At 41.4% G+C, this 20,546-nt stretch overlaps 1 protein-coding gene across 1 annotated transcript in view; it reads right to left on the bottom strand.

Annotated features, from left to right (window-relative positions):
* Window positions 1-20,546, bottom strand: part of si:dkey-82f1.1 (DENN domain-containing protein 2A) — a 42,149-nt gene that overhangs the window by 12,458 nt on the left and 9,145 nt on the right. The window contains exons 2-7 of the mRNA XM_042495409.1: window positions 11,524-11,610; window positions 6,150-7,190; window positions 3,487-3,614; window positions 1,906-2,018; window positions 1,597-1,794; window positions 1,229-1,322 (exon numbers count right to left, since the gene is read on the bottom strand). Of these exons, the coding sequence (XP_042351343.1) occupies window positions 1,229-1,322; window positions 1,597-1,794; window positions 1,906-2,018; window positions 3,487-3,614; window positions 6,150-7,190; window positions 11,524-11,609 (1,660 nt within the window). The 5' untranslated portion in view covers window position 11,610. The remainder of the gene's footprint in view (window positions 1-1,228; window positions 1,323-1,596; window positions 1,795-1,905; window positions 2,019-3,486; window positions 3,615-6,149; window positions 7,191-11,523; window positions 11,611-20,546) is intronic.

Below are 20,546 nucleotides of genomic sequence, written 5' to 3'. Positions count from 1 at the left end.
ACACTGGGTTACAATAATATTACATAATCTTTCATTTTCAATGTCCCTACTTGACCAATATTATATGATTTGTCAATATCCAAATGTGTTTGCAGTTTTAATGGTTTTGTTTGGGTGCATCATTTAGAATTAATTGATTTATTGTATTTATATATATTTTTTATTTTTAACTCACGGGCTGGGCTACAGTAATATACTCCTGATATATGTGTTATTGAGTGTGTAAATGTGTGTCTGTTAGTATTGCAGTAGTAGCATGTCTTTCACATCCACTGTTGAGGTCTGTTTTTAAACTACTGCGCATGGTTTTTTGTGTGTTTTTTTTTTACTGTGCATAAGCAACTGAAAAACGTTCCCCTCAAAAACATGTGTGTGCCAAGAGTTATTATAGATCTGTATTTGTCATTAGTTATTATTTTTATTAAGATTTCAATTCAGTTTAGTTTCAGTTAGTTTCCAGAATGGAATTCTCATTTCAGTTCAGTTTTACTAGCTTTTTAGTTTTTATTAGTATCAGTATTAGTTTTAGATTCTTTTTTTTTTTATAGATGACAATATGGGGGTATTTGTTGGTTGGGCAAGATTTAAGAAGTTCAGTATAAGTATTACATTACAAAAACAACACTTTGTGAAGGCAATTTACTCACAGTCATGTAGACATCCCAGTCTTAATAAACATAGACATCAATGCCTTGTCATACTTATGTGTTGACACATCTGACCAAAGTGACACTGACTACAACTAAAGACATTTCCTGAATATTTTTTATTTCATTCGTTATTCTTCTAAGTACCGTATCTTTTTTTATTTGTAGTCTCTAAGGTCTAGTCTATTTTTATTTCAGTTACCTTAAATATTTTATGATACTTAGTTTTAGTTTTTAGTTAATTTTTTGGGGAATTTATGTGCCAGGTTGTTTTTTATTCAACTATGTACAGTAGCAAATGACAGAATTGTTAAAAAGTTAGAATAAATGTAATGTTAAGACAGATACCAAATCTGATTGAAATCAGCTAAGAAACTTTTATTAAGACATCCTGCTAACTATCAGGCAAACAAACACAAGCACAACCTCCTTGATAGAGACTTGACTAGATTGCAATAGTGAACGTGACTTTAAATTGAGTTTTTAAAAGTGCACACTGTGAGTTTTAATATACTCACAGTTGATGTGAAGCATATAAAGGTTAAAACAATCATTTTTGTGGCATGCCTTTCAACCCTTACCTCTCCCTGAGCTGGACTCTGTAGACTGAGACACTCTCTTCATGCGTTTCTTCCCTCTCCGCGCCTCAAAGATGCCATTGATTTTCAGCACCATCTGCAGGAGGTGAAGTGAAATAAATGCCCATCTTTTAACTCCTTAAACTAATAGACAAAACTCCTACAAAGATCATTTCAATACAGCTTCTGGGAGGCCTTCCTCGAGGCACACTTTTAACAGGAAATATCCATCAGAAAATTTTCCCCTGCTTTACTCATCCCCAGACGGCAGCATGAGTGGACAGGTCTGAAACTCCCTGAGCAGTACGCTGGACCATAAATCAAAGACAGAGCAGCATGAGCTCTGTTAGAGGCCTCTCAGACTCCCATACCTTAGGGATTTTCCTCCGTCTGCGATTGTATGGGTCTCCAGAGAGACAGGGGGTATCGTCAGGGCTACTGGGTGTTGAGGGGGGGCTGATACGGGAGGGAGTGGAGATGCCAGTGTCCCTGCCAGTCTTGCGTAGCTCCAGGAGCTTGAAGCTTCGCCGTTCTGAGTTTTGTCTGAAGAAGCCAGGCTTGGAGGAGAGCTGAGGAGGGAAGATGGAGAGAAACAGACAAATTAGAGGGTGATTTTCAGCATATAACTACTTTCACTAAATCTACTTTGTTTTTATAATGACGTATTGGCAATCAGGTACCTTCGTTGGCGTGTCAGGGACAGGGGATGAGGAAGCAGGTGAGACACATTTGCTTCCCAAGCAACTTCTCTCCAGCTCTATATCTTCATAGGGGTTTTCCTTGGATGGAGGATCTTCAAAAGAAAAAAAAAACTTCTCAAAACTAAGAAATCAATGTCACCTTGATTACACAACAGCTTAACACAAGCTTTCCAAGAGCAGATAAAGTATTCTTTCCATATCAGTCATGTTTGTTTTGCCAGACAATTCCTACTCCAGATGTTCAGAGAGCTACTAGAGGCAGCGGTGTGCTTACGCAGCTCATATTTTACTGTGATAAGATGCATGCACAGTTAAAGTTAAATGTAAAACTAGCCACCAGACCGCCCCCCTGCAGATACAAAGTGTTTTATTTTCCAAAAAACCTGTGCCACTTTCTATCTTTGTATCTGTCTCTCTGTAACTCTCCTCTGTTCTATCAATCCATCCGCCAGATGTGACTTGTAGGAGTCGGAGGATAAAGAGGGACGTTCAGTTCCCTGCTCCGTCTCCCTCTGAGGAAAACAAGGGATCAGCGTGCTGTTTTTCACATTGCTGGCTGATGAGAACGTCACACTAATCTTTTCGATGTGTTTGCGTGTGCTGTCAGCTGTGCACATGTGAGTTTGCATCTGTCAACAAAGCGTGCGTAAGAATACGTGTGGTGGTGACTATTGCTTTCCTCCACATCTGAAAGCACTGTCAGGCATGTGGACTGTTTACTTAGAGTGTGTCAATGAGAATTTGGTTTGCATGTGGAGGCTAATGACAAGACTACAAGGACATCTCAGCCATTCATCACCATCTGTATCTGTGCCTCCCTGAGCTGCTTCTTGCTATGGTGAGTTACTTCACCCTTGGGACCCTTCCGAGTGTTTGGTGAACAATGTCTGAACTTTTTAAAGAACAATACTATTGTGTGAAAAAAGGAAACCATAAAAGAATCCAAAATAAGCTGTGGCATCACTCAAATATAATTAAAGTTAATTAGACTGTTGCAAGCAAGCAGCACTCATTATACACCAGTCTCTGGGATGAAAACCAAAGACACATTGAAGTTATTGTCAGTAATACGCTGTGGCTCTGAGCCATTCACATGCCCCCTGCTGTACTGACAATCACAGTAGCCAACCTCAGCTACAGCACGACCTCACACAACGGTACTATTGTACGTTATGAAATTAAACAGGCTCTAGGTGGGGTTGGCATAACCCTGCAGACAATAAGGTAGGAACGTAGGTCAAATTTCTACATATAATTTTTAATAAAAGGGAAGCAGTGTGGCTTTAAATGAAAACCGGAGCAGAGCAAAGACAGCTTGGCCTCCTCATCACCTCTGTTGCAGAACTCTATGACACAAACTAATAGGAAAAATGAAGAGGTTATTCAGTGTATGACGGGTATAGAAAAAAGGACAACCTACAGTACAGTATTTGCTAATGTTTTTTTTTTCAGTTTTAGCAAACAAAATCATGTCAGACTTGAATTTTTTGTCAGATGCTGCCACTTGTGGAAGAATACACTTGGATACGTAAAAATAAAAGTGTGATATGTATTGTTTACCTATTATGTCTTCGTAGACATTCTCTTCTGATAAAGTGCGTGTTAGGCCCAGTCTGGACTGAGCGTACCAGTCCACCCTGCAGCTCTCTGTAGACGATTGGAGCAGATCCTCAAATTCATAGGACTTCCTGGTGGACAGAACATTACAAAGACTTAGGAGAACTGCACGCTAAATAGAAAAGAAGAAAAGGAAGAATGGATTTTTGTGTGTTCCTGTTGATGCTTTTAAGAATTTTTAATATGCCAAGCAGTAAAACTGATGTTTCCATTTGCTTAGTTTTCACATCTGAATGACCACATCTGTGTTTCATTAAAGCCAGAGATTAAAGCAGGATGAAGTGCACACAAGAATCCATGGTTGCATGCGTCCCCACATGGATGCACATATATGCAAGTCAAGTAAATTGCCTTTTTGTTGAGTACAGCTTGCCAAATCCATTGTAATACAATGCAAGAGACCCGTAATGAATACTATCTTCCTTAAGCTTATCAGTTTTATATTTGTGCTATTGCTGTATTGGATTGAATTAGGGTAAAAAAAAAAAGTTTTGTCCACCACAATTTGACACAAAATAATATAACATCATACATTACAACAACACAGCTCTGGATGAGACAATATGAACATTTATTTTACAACTATCCTGGCCGAAATAATTGTGATTCACGATATTACCCCAATAATCAAAATTGCTTAAAACTCTTGAAATGGTAATAAAACATAGTGGAATTTCTCTACTGTACATTTTTGTTAAGACACAAATATTTCTATTGTATCATAGATAAGACACACATCTATTTTTTAACGAACATCCTTTTTAGTCAAAAGTAATCTTAGAAAACAAATAAAAACAAAACACAGGCTTTTAAACCATATGAAATGACATATCTTTCGATATGAAATATGCCAGTGCTTGATTAAGATCTTTTGCGTTTTTTGAGGTCGGTGCATATGCAGCCTGTTATTGCAGTCTCTTTGATAGTTGGTTGTCCAGCTGCCTCTTTGGGTGCTGTTGGACACAATGTTCACGATTATCTCAGTAATGGAAATCCACAACAATCAACTTATTGTGAGTGTTTTGTTGTGTTTTTTTATCACAATGTGCAAATAAAATTGTGTATTGTCTCATTCTTATGCAAAATATCCTCAAAACATGCATCTACAAACTTTCACACAAACTGCACAGTATAATCCAAGTCTAATTTATCCAGTGGTATGCTCAGTACTTCCCAAACACTTTTGAACGAAGAAAACATTAGTAATGTTGGAAGAGAGGACATAAGTTTCACCTTCAGTTTAGTTTTAAAAGGTAAGGTTTTAGTAAACATGCATGTGTACTGTGCATACCACTGGATAAATAAACTTGGATTATACAGCACGAGTTGTGTGAGAGTTTGTAACGGATGTTTTCATATAGTTATACTGTTGTTAAATGTGGTCCAGTTATAAATTAATACGATTGGTTTTCTCTGTGGAGGCATGAGAAAAACTTCAAGGTAAGTTCAAGTTAACACGGCATGACTAATCAATACAAATGGTCATTCTGTGGGTGAAGCACTCCTTTAACTTTAACATAAACTTTCTTAAGAAATGCATGTGAAACCTAGTCATTGGGCTCACTCTGTACCTAGAGCTACTGTGCATTGATTGACCTAAAGTGAATAATCATGGAGTTGAATTAACACCTCTCTGGCAGAGTTTTTAAAAAAACTGAACATTCTAGCTGAGCTTACAAAGGTAGGATTTTGCTAAAGAGCAGTTGCATGGCATTAGATGAAGCTAAGTGTACCTAATAATTTGGGAACTCCAGTGTGCACAAAAATGCACACTGCAACAGACACTAACAGAAACATAGCCTGACCAAACAAAGGGCTTGACACAGCACACTTGAGCGGAGTGAGGCCTCCACATATGGTATGGAATGTAACAGATCCAAGCCAAGCTCAAACAAGAATTCAGACCACTGGAGAAAATGAACAATAGATGTTCTCCAATACTGCAGCGTTCACATTTTTGGGGTTTCCTTTGAGAGCTCAGTTTGTTCATATGTCTATAACCATCTGAATTTAAGTGCTACTAAATTCCAGTATATTATTAGCTCTTGGCAGAATAAGTAATTCAGATTCTGGGTGAGACTTTACACATTTTTACATTTAGAAATGTCTGATAACTCATTTGTGACAGTCACAGGTCTTGCACAATATTTTTTATGATCAACGCTTAAATTCTTGAAAAAGCAAGGGCTTTTTTGGCATGACACCACTCTGTTTGTTGTTCTCCTCCTCCAGAAGAGTTTTGGAAAGAGGTATGAGTTGAGCTGGTGTGTACATTCCTCAGATCCAACCAGTGAGCTCATTCTTTGGGATGTTTAGAAACACAATGATGTCACCGGTGGTTTTGATTTACAGCAGATGTGGGAGATGTTGTTCACCTCAGTGTTTGGTTGGTGACGGTGGGGGAAGGGTCACAGTATACACAGAGTCATCGCAGGTTAATTCTGATCCCACAAGAACGCTTTATACCAATATATTTTTGTGAATTTACTTTTAAAGACACAAGAGTTTCAGTGAAGGTCTTAAGGTCTAGGATGAATGCCTATTATAGGAGTTATTCTCAAAAATAGTCATGATGCCCATATATTTCATTGTTTGTATTCTCTTACCTGTTACTACTGTCCCGCGGTTTGTCTGCCCAGGGTCTCCTGCAAACTCCTGGTGGTGGGCACGTGGGTAAAGGTGGAGGAGGAATGGAGGGCAAAGGGGGCAAGTTCCTTCTTCCCTTCCCCGACCCAGGCCCTGAAGCTGGAGTAGTGGGCGGTGTGTGATGCTGGAAGGTTCTTTGAGGTTTAGGTAGAGGGTTTATAGACGGAGCACCTGGCTCGCTGTACACGTTTTCCGGATCCCCCTCTCTCCTCCTCCGTGACCCACCAGGCCGAATGTCAAAAGTCCCAAAAATGGGCTCGTTGGCCTTCTTTTCTGTCTCCTCCAGCTCCTCCTTTGAAGGAGGGCAGAAGTAATTCCCTGGAAATGCCAGTGAAGGTCTGTCAGGAACATCCTTTGTTGCCTTCTCCAGTTTCTTAACATGAGTTAAAACACTTTTCTTTTCTTGGTGTTGCTCTGTTGGCTTGGAGGCTCGAAATCCCCTTTCTAAGATCACTTCCCTGTCCTTGTTCGTTGGGCCCTCTGGAGATTTAGACCTAGTATCCCCCAGCTTTCCAACATTCTCCTTCCCTGAGTCTTGTTTGTCCCAGCTGACAAACCTCTTGCTATCTGTCCTTTGGACCTCTGAAGCTTTGGAATCCTTTTTCCTAACTGTCTCAACCTCCTTCTGTGTCGTGCTCAGTGGACATGTCCCTGTTGAAGATAGTGGGGCAGGCTCCTTTTTACCCTCCCACTGTGAGATCTTATCACGGATGCTGGCAGTCTTGACTCCCGCTGGGCTCTTATTGTGGTTCATCTTGCCACATAGCCCATTCTCCATGTTGGGGGTCCGCGGGTCAGTGGTGGTGGTGGCCCTCCTGTGAGCCAGCATGGTGTCAGGAGGACCCAGGCTGTCACTCAGGCTAAGTAGAGGGGAGAGAGGACGCTTGGTGGTCACGGCAGTGTCCCTCCTGTCTATGTCCCCTGGTGACCCGCACACCTCTTGGCGCTGGGGCACCGCGGAAGACGGAGCCTCCCCAACCTTTAAGCCACAGCACTGGAGCCTGGAAAAGAACCACAAACAGAAAAATCAACATACACACTTGGCATACTTCCTTAACCCTTAAAAGAGTTGCATACAACACAAACAAACATATTCCGTATTCTGGAGAAATATGCTAATAAAGTAATAAAATAGAGAATATTTTTATTTCACTGTCCATCCAAAGCTGCTCAGTTCACATGGGCTTTCAAGTAGCTGCTTAAATTATATACAGAGGCAGAGGTAGAATGGGTAATCCACTAATCGGAAGATTGGCAGTTCAGTCCCTGGCTTATCCAGTCTGCATGGCAAAGCGTTCTTGAGCAAGATACCGAATCACGTGAGTGTGAATGATTAACTGATAAGCAGGTGGCACTTTGTATGGTAGCCTCAGTCATCAGTGTGTGAATGTGACATGTAGGCCTAGTACAAAGTGCTTTAAGTGGATGGAGGACTAGAAGGGTGCTATACAAATGTTTAAAATGCTAATGTTTTTGCTAAAATGCATGTGTTCGGGAAGTTCTGAGAACACATGCATGGATAAATGAGACTTGGATTATACTGCACAAGCTATGTGAGAGTTTGTAAATAGATGTTTTGATCTAGTTTTGCTGTTGTTAAACTGGATCCTCTATGACTTCAATTCATCTGGATCCTCCGTTCACCATGGAGACATGAAAAAAGAACATTCATTAAGAAAAAAGTTAGTAATTGAAAGTAACACAGGATGAGTAATTGATGACAAATGGTCATATGGGAGACTAAGTATTACTTAACCAGAATTTGCTAGTAAAACTCATCCCTCTGAAAATGCTTCCTGACCTTAAAACGAGTAAATAAATTAAAAACTGATATTAAACTTGAGAAATTCAGTACACACAGTACATGCTTGAAAGTACATAAGTTTTGTCAGTACAAAGTTTTTACCTCTCAAACCTGGATCAAGACAAATAGATTCCCCTGTATTAATATCTCACAAATGCAGGCCAAAGAAGTGTATTAATCTAATCCAAATTGTGCTCATCTTTATTATTAATATTTGTGAAGAAAATATTTTATTTTATCACCTTAAAATAACACATTGAAGATTTTTTGAAATGCCCATTTTGCAGTAAGGGGCTGTTAAACAAAAGATGGACTGTAGGGAGGGAAAAAAAACAAACCCTAACAAAAAGAAAAAACATGCAAAGAGTCTTCTCTTGGTAAGGGGACCATACTAACCATAACTGATGTGCACTTAATTCAAACCAGATAAACAGAGGGAGAAAGGACATTGCACTGTTGTCAACTCTAATAATTTATAGTGCAATTATTTTCATAGAAATTATAGTTGCTGCCTTCAGTGCACATAGTAGAGCATTGTGCCTCTCGTTGCTCTTAAAATTGGCAACGCAACGTGAGCACTTACACTTACACCAAATAGATCTTTGTTTTAAGGGGTAAACAAGAATTCTTGTTAAAAGAGCTCAGATGTCTGTTTGGTGCCTCTGTTTCAGCTGTGAGTCACCCCTGGAAGATTACTGGGTCATGACTGTTTGAACTCTGGGTTTCGGGGTCAGAGTTTACAAGCTACACACACAGCTATTTCTGGAGAGGAGATGAAAGTATATATAGAAGGGGAGAGGCCGGAGTGTAGACGTGCATCTTTTTCTTTTTACTCCCAACCCTAACATCTTTGTTTTGGCCCAAAGACCATTCATCAAATGATTGAATTTCCAACAAACAGAGGAAATGCGGCCTTGCTGGGTGACTTCTGATGACATTGCTGGATGTGAAAACCAACAGTCATGCAATCCAGAGGAAATCTCAAGGGTAAATTAATGATTCGAGCTTCCTCAGAAACCCTTAAAGAAAGGAGAGACTTGTAACTATGACCAGTGAAGAAACAAAATAATTCTCCTTTAATTTGCTCTGGGTTTTATTAGTTTGGCCCCTCTCTTCCATCTCCCTGTCTTTCATCTCTTGTGTCCCTCAGTTGAAACGACAGTTTTTATGAAGCATAAAGCAACAGAGGGGGAAAACTAGGTCAAATAGGAGAAGGAGCACAGGACCAGCCGGGGGGCGGGGGGTGTTAGTGAGGGGGTTAAATAAAAAGTGGAGCAGATGGAGAAGGAAATTAAAAGTGTATTTCTCCCACATAGAAAAAAAAACAAACACTTGTTCGTGATTAAGAGAGATTAAAAGACAGATATGAAAAATGGGCAGCATGGAAAACCTGTCTATCACCCGTAGCCGACGATGGGTGGAGCATGGAGATGAGGGTCACTGAGGGCAAAGAAGGGAAAGGGCCACAAAAGCATCTCCAACCAGCTGAGCTAACACAGGATCAGCAGATAAGAAAAAAGATATGAAATGGCTAGAAAGAAAAAAAGGAGAGACAAAACTAACTTTATATGATAATATTCCTGCATATAAACTTTTCACCATTCTCTAAGTGAAAGCCTTGACAAATAATAAATACAGTAACATGCAGACCCTCAAAACAACCTTTAAATTTTCCACTACATAATCCCTGGTATGGCACAAAGAAAAAAAATCCCTTTATTATAATCTAAACAGCACTAATGAATATTGCAAGGACGACAGAAGGGACTATGGAGAGTGGTCACAGAAGCATTAGACAGTGGCAGCAGGGGGGCAGTAACAGTATCTAGATGCCAGATGGCCAACACTGCCCTGCTCTGCTCTCTTGCCCTGCTATTGTTAAACTGCTGACCCTGATGGAAAGGGGTATCTCTGACTTGCTTCAGAGCAGTTCAAAACTTTTTTAATTGTATAGGAAAAAGTGTAGTTTAGGCCCAAGCAACATGTGGCGGAGAATGTGTAGGATGGCAGTGTAAAGTGAACTACTGTACAGACTCACAGCTTTTGTCACATCCTGCAGCGGTCACAAGAGCTATAGTTTCAGAAGTATTTGTCCCTGCTGCAAAATCCTGATTGAAAGTTTAAGGATCAACAGATAAGGTTTTGTTGTGGTTTCTCCTTTATGTCTGATGCAGCATGTTTTTGGACAGCTAGGCACATGGCACTCAGCAGGTTCCGGCATATTCTTTCAGGTCCACTCCAGCAATTTGCTCATACATAAAGTTTAAAGATTCAAAAGAGGAAGAAAAAAAGAAGCAGAGACTGACACATATGACTTTCTGGGAGATTTGGGTTTCCACATCGAAGTGTCGGGCTCCTGCACAGTTATTCGCAGTACGCCTTTAAAATCATGTGAGGAGAATGGCACAGTGAGATTTTCTGCTCTTTGCTCTGAGGGTGTTTTTCCCTTCGCTTCCCCATTTAGACTTCTTGCTCAACACTGCTCCTGTTTATTTTTTTATATGTATTCATATTAATTATCATCATTATTAAATAATAATTATTAATAATTTAACTAAAAGGGACCATGTAAAGTTTAAAACACAATTTTTACCATTTGACGCACTGTCCCAGATTAAAGCTTAGAACTAATTTCCATCTGCAGTCCCTCAGCAGGTCAGAACAAATACACAGCACAATGTCAAAGTTGTACAAGAAGGAGAGAAAAAAACATGCACACAACATAAAGTGATACAAAGAAGATGACACAAGACAGACAATACAACATAAAACTACACAAAAAAGCACATCACAAGTGAATGCTTGCCAAATTAAAAACAAGTTATTAGTCCTCACTCAACTCAAATTTCACCCCGGTCCACACAAATTGCTCACATCTTTTTCAGTTTCCTTTTGAAAGCACTCTATCGTCAGTGTTTGTGAGCAATACACAGATGCATCTTTGGGTCAGGATGCTTCAAACTTATGGTGTAAGTGGTACTGAAGCAAAGTTAGAGCAGGATGGAGCAGGATATACTTTTTTTTGTTTTTTCGTTAAATCTGCTCCTCGCTCCATCCAAAATCCTTCCACTCCCTGATCAGTCATTCTCAGCTGCCCTGATATGCTCTAGTGTCTTTCTCAGATTTATAATGCAGGCTGTAATAGAAGGCTGTTTTTATTTTTGTTTTTTAAATTTTGGAGAGGTCCCTCCAGAACCACAGAAGACACTCATGAGTGGATTAGTACTTCTTGTAACAAGGTGTAGTGCCCCTTCATTGTTCCATCAACACAACTGCTTTGTGCCAGTTCCTCCAGGCACAAAAGAGGAAGAACCGTTGCAAAGCTTTGTGATGGAGAGCAACAGCACAGAGAATCTCATTGTAAGTAACAGTAGCAATATCATCCAGCCAGTGGCATGAGAATAGCTGATGCTCGAGTAAACATTGACAATAACATATTCAAAAATAGGCATTACCATTTTGAAATCTAACTATTACTACGAAACACTGAATTAGAAAAAAAAAGAAAATATTTGAATGGTGGTACCTACCCGTTGACTGATTGATAGATACAGTTGTCAGTGTCTGTACACAGCAGCAGGGCCCTCCCACCGGTCATGGTGCTAGCAGCTGGCATCCTGCAGAGTCACACAGAGATGCAGTCCGTTAAAATAAAATTAATGGATTTCAATAACATGGTAAAATTTTATTGAATACATATGACTGCAAAGTAACCTATATTTCATCTTATAGGTCAGGAAGTTACAAAGAAAAACACTGACAAGTCAAACTGTTAAAGGGCATACATTTAGACAGCTGAAAATATTCCAGTTTGTGTGTGTATGTTTTTACCTAAATATATGTAGATGATGCATAAAAATAGGCGGACAAACAGGCTGACAAATGGCAGTTAGGTCAAAAGAAGAGCTGCTTCCCCAGAACTCCCTTTGGGATGAAATTTCTAACTCTGTGTGAATGTAAACTTTCAAACAGCTTAAACCTCTCATTTCTGAGACGAACAAAACTCATTTTCTGAACCAAGCTGCAGACAAGCAGACCTCACATGTTGCACGGCATCCCCCCCGAAACCCCACTTGATTAGTAATTGGAGGATACCGTTGAAAACAAAACTTTAACAATACTAGCCAACAGGCATAAACACACATTACATTCCAGCATCCATGTGGCATTACGGAAAAACATATATAATGGAATAATAAAAACCCCTCAAAATAATTAAGCCTTCATTAGGAAAACATTACTGGCAGCTGGAAGCCAGAGAGGGGCACTAAGTTCAACTTTATAAGGTTATCACTCAGTGTCTCGTCTTTTCGCACTGGCCAGAACAGATTTCTGGAGTGTTTTCAAGACAAGTACTACGCACACATTTTGTTTTCGCACTTTGGATCCTCCCCGCAAACTCTCCACAAAATAACTTTTGCTGTGTGTTTTCCAGCGCTACACATTTCCCTCTGTTCTTTATTACGGACAAGTAGTGCCAAGGCGACTGCGATGGGGAGAAATTATTACTTGGTCCATTTGTCAGGGTGTATGAAACCAGATCCACTTGGAGCGTCGCAAGACCATCCGTATGTAACATCAAATTAGAGCCGCTGATGCACAGCGCTCATAACTTGGCCTATAAAAGCTGGTGGAGCGTTGGCATGGAGCAGAAGGGCCTAGCCGCTGTCTGGCACTGATATGGTTGACATAGGCGAGGGGGAAGGTCAGGGCTAGCTGCTGTTGGCAGGTATTCACACATTTGTTCTTAGGTAAATTCACAGAGACACTAATGCATGCTTTGCCACCCAGCTGCATACCCACACACAAAACCTCATATAAAAACACACCTACGTAGATCTACACTTCCTGCCAAACTGTCCATACAAACCAAGTTATGGATGTGTGTGCACGTGTGACTTCAACCAGATGTGTGGGACACTTAAAGGGTATCCGTAGGCCGTTAAACATTTCCTGAGCACTGCCTGGCCCAAACCCCCCTCTCTCAATAAACCTGTATTAGCTAACCCTGACACTTCTCTCTCTTGCCCCCTGACTATGTAGGGAATGTGAGCCTAATTCAGCCGAATTCCTCAAATTGTTTTCCCAACTGGCAGTTTGAAAAAAAAGCCACAATTTCGGTGGATTATGTAAAAAACAATTGCAGCCAAATAGCTGAACTCTTCCCTGAGTTAACAACATAATTGACCCTCTGGGGTGCAGTGTTTAGGAATGACTCTGGGCTTTTTCTCCTCCAGAATGAAAGAACAAATGGACGCAACAGAAAAGTTGTGGTTTAGACTGACAAAGAGTACTTAAAGTACAATGTGTCATTTTCTAGCTTCTAGTTTTGCTCGCAGCTTAACTTACAGCCCCTCTATTGCTTTTTCTTTAGCCCCCCATCAGCCCAAGGTCTAGCCCCCCCCCCCGGAGAGAGGAGGAGGAGGAGGGTTTGCGTCAGCCATCCACTGGCCTGCAGGCCCAAATTATTTTCAGCTGTGAGCTGAGCAGAGGTCACATGTTTGAGGGGAAACATCAACCAATTTTTTTTCCCTCCCTCCCCCTCCTGATTCTTTTCTCCTTACTAAAACCCAACACAGAAATGAAGAACAGAAATCCTGCACGGAAGGGGGGTGGGCAAGGGGGACTGTAAAGAATGTATAGAGCCTCCTAGTTTTACAGTTTAATTTTTCTCTAGGTTGGGGGGTGTTGGATATCACGGGGGAGAGGAGAGATGGGAGATATGAAGTTAGGGGGCAAATCGAAGAGGAGAGGGGAGCTGGGGAGACAGGGGTTGTCTAAACTAAAGACGAAAGTGGATATTGCAAAGAATAATACAAGTATACTTTTGCGCTGTGAAAACAGTGTAGGCTTTTAGGCTGTCCCTTCATTGTTTGGAGCCCCGAGGCCAAAACAGAAAGTGCTAGAAGTGGAGATTCTAGGGCCTTAAAAGGTATGTTGGTGTTTTAACACAGTTCTGACTTACTGGGATCTCAAACATGACTCATACATACAAGACGGTGCTTCCCAGCACTCGCCTGAACCTGACAAGCAGTAGTGTCCTTGCATCTCGTAAAAGCAGTAAATTTGACAGCATTGCCAGTTTTACAGCGATCGGTTACTGAGGGAACTCTTTTTGGGAGCAGAGACGGCTTTTGTCTCCTACAGCTATCGGCAACTATTGTTAACCCTGACCCTCAGAGCAAGATGGCCACCATAACAATGCAGAGGCCGAGGTAAGCCATCTGCTGAGGCCAATAAAAACATCACGGGAAACTTCCCCCTTCAGCCTTAGCCCTGTGAGGTGTGACAGGCCGTGGACACTGTGGTAGAGGAAGTGGAAGTGGTATTGTTCAGCGGCAGCTGGGTGGATGAGTGCTGGGTGGAGAAGATTGCAGTGGAGTGTGTGTCAGAATGGAAATAACTCACAATATTTCAGATATTTCTTTTCTAACTAAAGAGACGTTTACTTGTTGATTTTGCAAAGACCTGTAAAAAAAACTCTCAAGTTCAAGATTTAATTTTTAACTTCTATACCCTTAATTACCTGTTGACTCCATTACTGGGTACAACTTATTTACCTAATGACCTTCAGATAGAAAAACTTGAGTATATTCCATAAATACCTTCTAGTCCTGGCCACAAATAAAAAAGGATTGGGGCTCAGTGAGCAGCACACAATCTTAATGCCTTGAAGCCTTTACTAGACAGAGATAGCAGCAGTCGGGGTCAGAGGCAGGGCATCAGAGCTGAGCATCACTTGCATAACAAACCCTGCGGGAGATTTCTATCAGCAAATGGACACTGGGTATCTGGCCATGGACAGATTCTTGTACAGTAAACATGCACTCGCATATACCACTGAAACAGGGATTTTGTTTGTTTGGGCTAACTGGCTCAATCATGTTGTTTTCTTGCTGTAGTAAATAGGATCTCAGTTATCAGCTAGCACCACCTATTCTAAAAATATACAGTAAAGTGGAGAGAGGGTATCAAGGGCGGTTATGTGAACAAGTATGATACTGAAGAGGTGACTTTGGTGTTTTTATCACGAGTGCAGCTTTGCAAAGTCTGACCTGAGAGTAGCACTGGAGTAACCATGCAATCCCTATGTCAAAGAAGCTTATCTTTTGTACATGGGTTATTCTCAGTCACATCAGGTCATTTCAGACCCTTTAGTCCATGCTATCTTCCATATAGTAGGGGGTTACGCTCGAAGAGAATAAGTTAGTACATCGGATGTCCGACCAAGCTGGAAGCCAAGTCTTTATAAGTGCTCCAAACTACCACATTCAAAGGGTGGGTGAAAAGCTAGGCATCATACAGAGGGGCAAGACATGATAATAGATTAAATATGTGGATAAGGGCACACAATGCTATCAGTTGAGCCATGCCCCAGTAAAGAACATAAAAAAGTTACAGATAGACTGAAGAGACAGTCCAGAGAGTTGAAATATTTGCAAATAATTCTAATTTCCATCTGACTCAGGAGTTAGTGAGCATAAAGCTTGTCATTGGTCACCTGTCTCAGGCTACAGTTTTACGTGGCATTTTCTTTTGCAGGGTTTTAGCCATTATTAATGCAAGCGCTTTAATAATGGTTGTGACGTTGTGAAGTTGTGACGTTGACTAAAATTCAATGTCAGGACGTCTAATGTCAACGTCAATTTAACATAGAATACTGACAACAGATGACAATGATATTTTGTTGGTTTTAAGTTGCGCTGTTATGTTACCAAAATCCAATGTCATGTTGACATCCAGTGCCAGCTGAAACAGCCTAAAGTGCTTTTTCTCTTAGTTCCAGTGGGTTCAGCCAAATCTTTTCTCCAGTGCTGGCACAGCACAAGATAGGTCTGGTCGTGTGAGACAACACTTCTTCGGACCCTATACTCTTTTCCATTGGCTCACACACCATGGATATCCAAACATCAGGTCTGCAGTTAGACTCTTCTCCACATAACAGTCACTGCATTGAATCCAATTCTACACATCTGGCACCCTGGATACACTAAAAAGTATTTGATGTTGATTGGTCATGGGGTTGTAAATGAATCTGATTCACAAAGACTTGGCACATTGGTGTACAGTATGTGAGCCAGCACACAGATGACTCAGCAGCACAAACATACAGGCCTTTCATAGATGACACTTAGCAAAACTGGTTTATGTTATACTAAATTCACACAACGTTGGATTCACAGGATGAGTAAAAGAATAAGCCTGGACTCATTCAATGACAATGTGATGACACACACACACACACACACACACACACACACACACACACACACACACACACACACACACACACACACACACACACACACACACACACACACACACACACACACAATATTTTTCACAATGAGTTCCTTAAGCTGTGTCAGTTATGAGCTGGCTTATAAGAGCTCTGCTGTCAGGACTTAGGAGATTCTTGATGTCAGTGATAACATATAAAATTCTTAGAAGATTTAACACTCTTCACAGTGCAATAAACGTGTAGACAAAATCAGCTCAGACAGTGATATTGTCGTTTTGGTTTATATCTTTGTTGTTGAGCTCTTGGTGCTTATCATCTCTAAGTGTGAACTCTTTTGTTGATAATCTGGCAAAGCTCTTATGTTGTAATTGAATTAGCTTTATCACATTGTATGTAGGTGGTGCTGTCAATGTTTCGTAGCTAGCTTCATCAGGCCTCTAGGTTGTTGTCAGTGAGCTGTTGGCTGGCTGCTGCTATAGTGCTCTGGCAGCCGGCCTGCCTGCCTCTCCCCAACAGCTGCTTCTCATAAAGATTTCATCCTCCCCTCGATCCCTCTGTCCCTCCATCTCTCTGTCCAGCCCTGCAGAAACAGCTAACACCATGACATCATCATCCCTTGCTTGTTCTTCCCCAAACTGCTCTCAGTTTCTCTTTGTCATTCCGAAATACCTAAAAAGGGCAAAGTCACTTACAGCCCACACTGCATTTCACAGTTATCAGGACATAGAGGCAAACGAAATACAGAGAGCAACCAAAAAGAGGCAGCGCTTAAACCACTTGTCATCCTTATGAGTGAGGTTTTACGCAAAACTAGGACAAGGAGAGAACATGATAGCTCAAAATGGGAATTATATACTGAGAAGAAAAAAATGTTTATTTTGTTCTTTTTCTTTCAGCACCCACGCTGAGTTGAGGACCCTATCCCCTACAAAATGTGGCTCACTATAGCATGTGCCAAAGCCTTGCCTGCAATCAATTTAACGCACCACTGCACATTTAGCCTGCTCTTTCTGGAATGGCAAACTTGGCGGCTTTTTTCCTCCCTGTCCTTCACTCTTTATTTCTCCCTTTCATTCCCACTCAGTCTTGGAGTTGTGGGGACAAAAGTATGATGGAGGAGGGAGTGATGGATAGGAGAGAAGGAGGGAGGGTGGACTGGTTTTTAATCCATATAGCCTCTGGTTCTCTTTCATTCTCAACTATATTCTCCTGCAGATCTGAAGCAGAGATTATTAATGTACAGCCAATTTGTTTTGAGAGCTACTGGATTGCCAGATCTGACATAAAGCGTTTGCTTTGAGTGATATGGGGATTTCACAGTGACTGACACGCTGCCTTGACCCGGTAGGCTTTGACAGGGTTTTGCCTGGTTCCTGAAGAAGTAAAAAGGAAGGGTTGATGGTAAAGGAAGGGACGTATGGAGAGGAGGAGGGAAGAAGAGGGTCGGGCAAATAAACAATGGAATTTTATCTGGGCTCGGCAGCCTCCCTCTCTCTTTTTCTCTCTCTGTTTCTGTCTCTGTGTCCTGTTCAGGGCCCCTGCTGCTTTCCCAAGCTGATTTCATAGCAAGGCCTTGGACATAAGCCAAACAGGCCAACTCTATCGCTATGTGAGCCGGTATCTGCGTGTATATCTGCCCATGCATGCAACTGACAGCCAGAAAGTGTGTTACAAGCCTGGAAGCTGCACATTCATTGAATTTATCAATTTTTCCAGCACGCCATGGTTACCTCTCTCTCATCTTCATCTTCTCTGTTTTCACACACATTACTATTCCATGCTTATCTTTCCATTCTACATTCACCACAGACCACAGGGACCTGCACTGTATGATGTTCAGATGCCTATCAGCTGGCCTTTAGGGGCAAAAGACAAGCACACACACACACACACACACACACACACATACATACAGTACATGCACGTGTCCCCCTGCTGCCCAGTGTCCTGTACAGAACTATTGATAGTTCTCCTGCCCTGCTGTGTCCTCTCGCCTCTCTACTTCTCCCGCTGCTCCCTCCATTGTTAGGAGAGGATGGACGTGAGACGGCATTGAAACTGGGTTAGCCACAGAGCCAGACAGGAACTGAAGGGGGGATACCACAAACAATTAATTTCTCTCTGAGTGTTTTTTTTTTTTTTTTGCTTATCAATCTACTCTAAATATAACACAAGAGTATCCATTGTTGTATTTGTAATGTTACACATGTAGCATTTCTTGTTATTGCGGTTGTTGTTTATGACTGAGACTCTGACGGCCCGGGTGTCTGCAGTCTGTCCCGCTGGGAGCTGGAACAATCGGTCAAAATATTACCTCAGAAAATGTATAAACAAACCTTAATTATAATCGGGGCCACAAAGGAAGCCACTATGGATGTAATTATGGTGCACAGCCACAACCAAGAGACAGAGTGCTATGCCATTTAACAGGCTTCTTCTGCATGAAATAAATAGTTATTTTCTTGTTTGTGTTTGTCCACACAAACTGACAGGAAGTGTTATGTGATTAGCAAAAGGTGGGAATGAATGTCTCCCGAAATGAGGTCATCAGGCTTTTGCAAAGCAATGTTTTTTTTCCACTTAAAAATTCACTCTGTACAGTAAGAGCTTGAGTTCATTCTTGATAAATGAGACAGCTCTGACTACAACAAGGTCAAAGTGGCAGCAAACGGAAGGAAAACTCCAGACTAACTCAGCGAAATCCTCCTAAAAGTCCTTCTCACTCGCTCCACCTGTCAGAGTTTACAAATGACCATCCCGTAACAGTTTAACCACAGCTTTTAATGGGAAGGTCTCCATTTCCCTTTGGAGTTTGTGGCTTCCATTCCAAATTCCACTGTCTGCAAATGGTGCAGCTTGCAAGCTAATGATGCACTAAAGTTTTCACAGTGATAAGGCCTTCTAGAAATAGTATGAAGGAGGAGCCTTTGACACTACTGGCCAGATAAAAGGTGAAAAATAAGTGGATAATTGAAAAAAGATTTGTGGAAGCTTTTAAGCACAGAGATTTTTAAACCTGGACTGACCTGTTGGAAAATTGGATTATAAATGAATTCTTCTACCTCAGCAATGGCCTATCTCCAACAAATACAAGAAGGCCTAAACTAGCTCAATGACGAGAAGAGAAGCCTCTCTACCAGAGAAAAAGACAAGATCATCACAAGAAGTTGAGGAGGATGGATCTGTCTTGGAGGCAGAGCAAACAAATTTCTCTCTATCCCCCCATCTGGGAGAAGGTGTCGTGTTACGTCTCTTTGCAGAGTTGGAGCATCTGTCCTTCGACTCCCTCCCACAGACATGCCAGCCCCTCCTCTCCAAAGACAGAAAGCTACCATCAGCAGAGCTCCTGACTCATCCCCAGTCTGCTCCCAATTACCCTGCTGGCTCCACAGACCTGTGCCCATGCCAACACATCCAAAGGCCCACTTTTAAACAGCTCTCACTTTGGCCTACATAACCCCATCCAACACTGCCTCAAAAAAAGAGGTACATTAGCAGCTGAAGCACTACTCCAGGTTCAGCCAACATCTAAAAATTTGGTGATGCCAAAGGCCTCGGTATGCTTCAAATAAAAGTGCTTGTTGGATCGTCTCACAGCATCTGAAACCATAACGGTGAAATCAGGGGGGCAATTATTACGGAACAGACAATCCGACAGTCACGCTGCCTTTGCCCCGTGACTTGCCAGGTGTGTGGTGGTGAGAAATTGAGCAGCAAGTTCTCTGTTTCCATTCTTCACACAACTGCTTCCAACACTTTTAACTCATACATTCAAGTTAAACAATCACCAAATAGTTCGGCTTGTTTTTACATAGTGTAATTCGCTACTTCTTGCACAGTCAATGTTCTGGTGTTTCTTTCTATGATATTTTTAGCCATGTGATTCCTAGGGGTGGCAATGTTCACCTGTCACTCAGTTGGTTACTTCATCCAGCACTTTGGTCCTAACTTGAATTATCTTGACAAATATTGGATTGATTGCTATGAAAATTTCAACCAATATCCAACCTCTCTTAAAAGTTCTGTGTATGACACTCAGAACATCAACAAAGCAGCAAACTACTATTTGCTTTGTAAAAATATAAAGGAGTATTGGCATCCCAAGCAGAGAATGGAGTCATGCATGTGTTGTAATCTGAGCTTCTCAGTGGTTTGTTGTAGTAAGCCGGTCCAACTGCACGTGCATGTTAGTGCATGTGTGCATCCCAATGGCAAGCTCATCCCTAAGCACTTCACTCATATGACGGTTACAGCTGAAATCAGGACATTGTCTTTGTGGAAACATAGCACCTACCCTCCAGTTCCCCCTGG

This window comes from Plectropomus leopardus, chromosome 11 (assembly GCF_008729295.1).
Source record: "Plectropomus leopardus isolate mb chromosome 11, YSFRI_Pleo_2.0, whole genome shotgun sequence".
Taxonomy (NCBI): domain Eukaryota; kingdom Metazoa; phylum Chordata; class Actinopteri; order Perciformes; family Serranidae; genus Plectropomus; species Plectropomus leopardus.
This window is presented reverse-complemented; position numbering and strand designations above follow the sequence as displayed.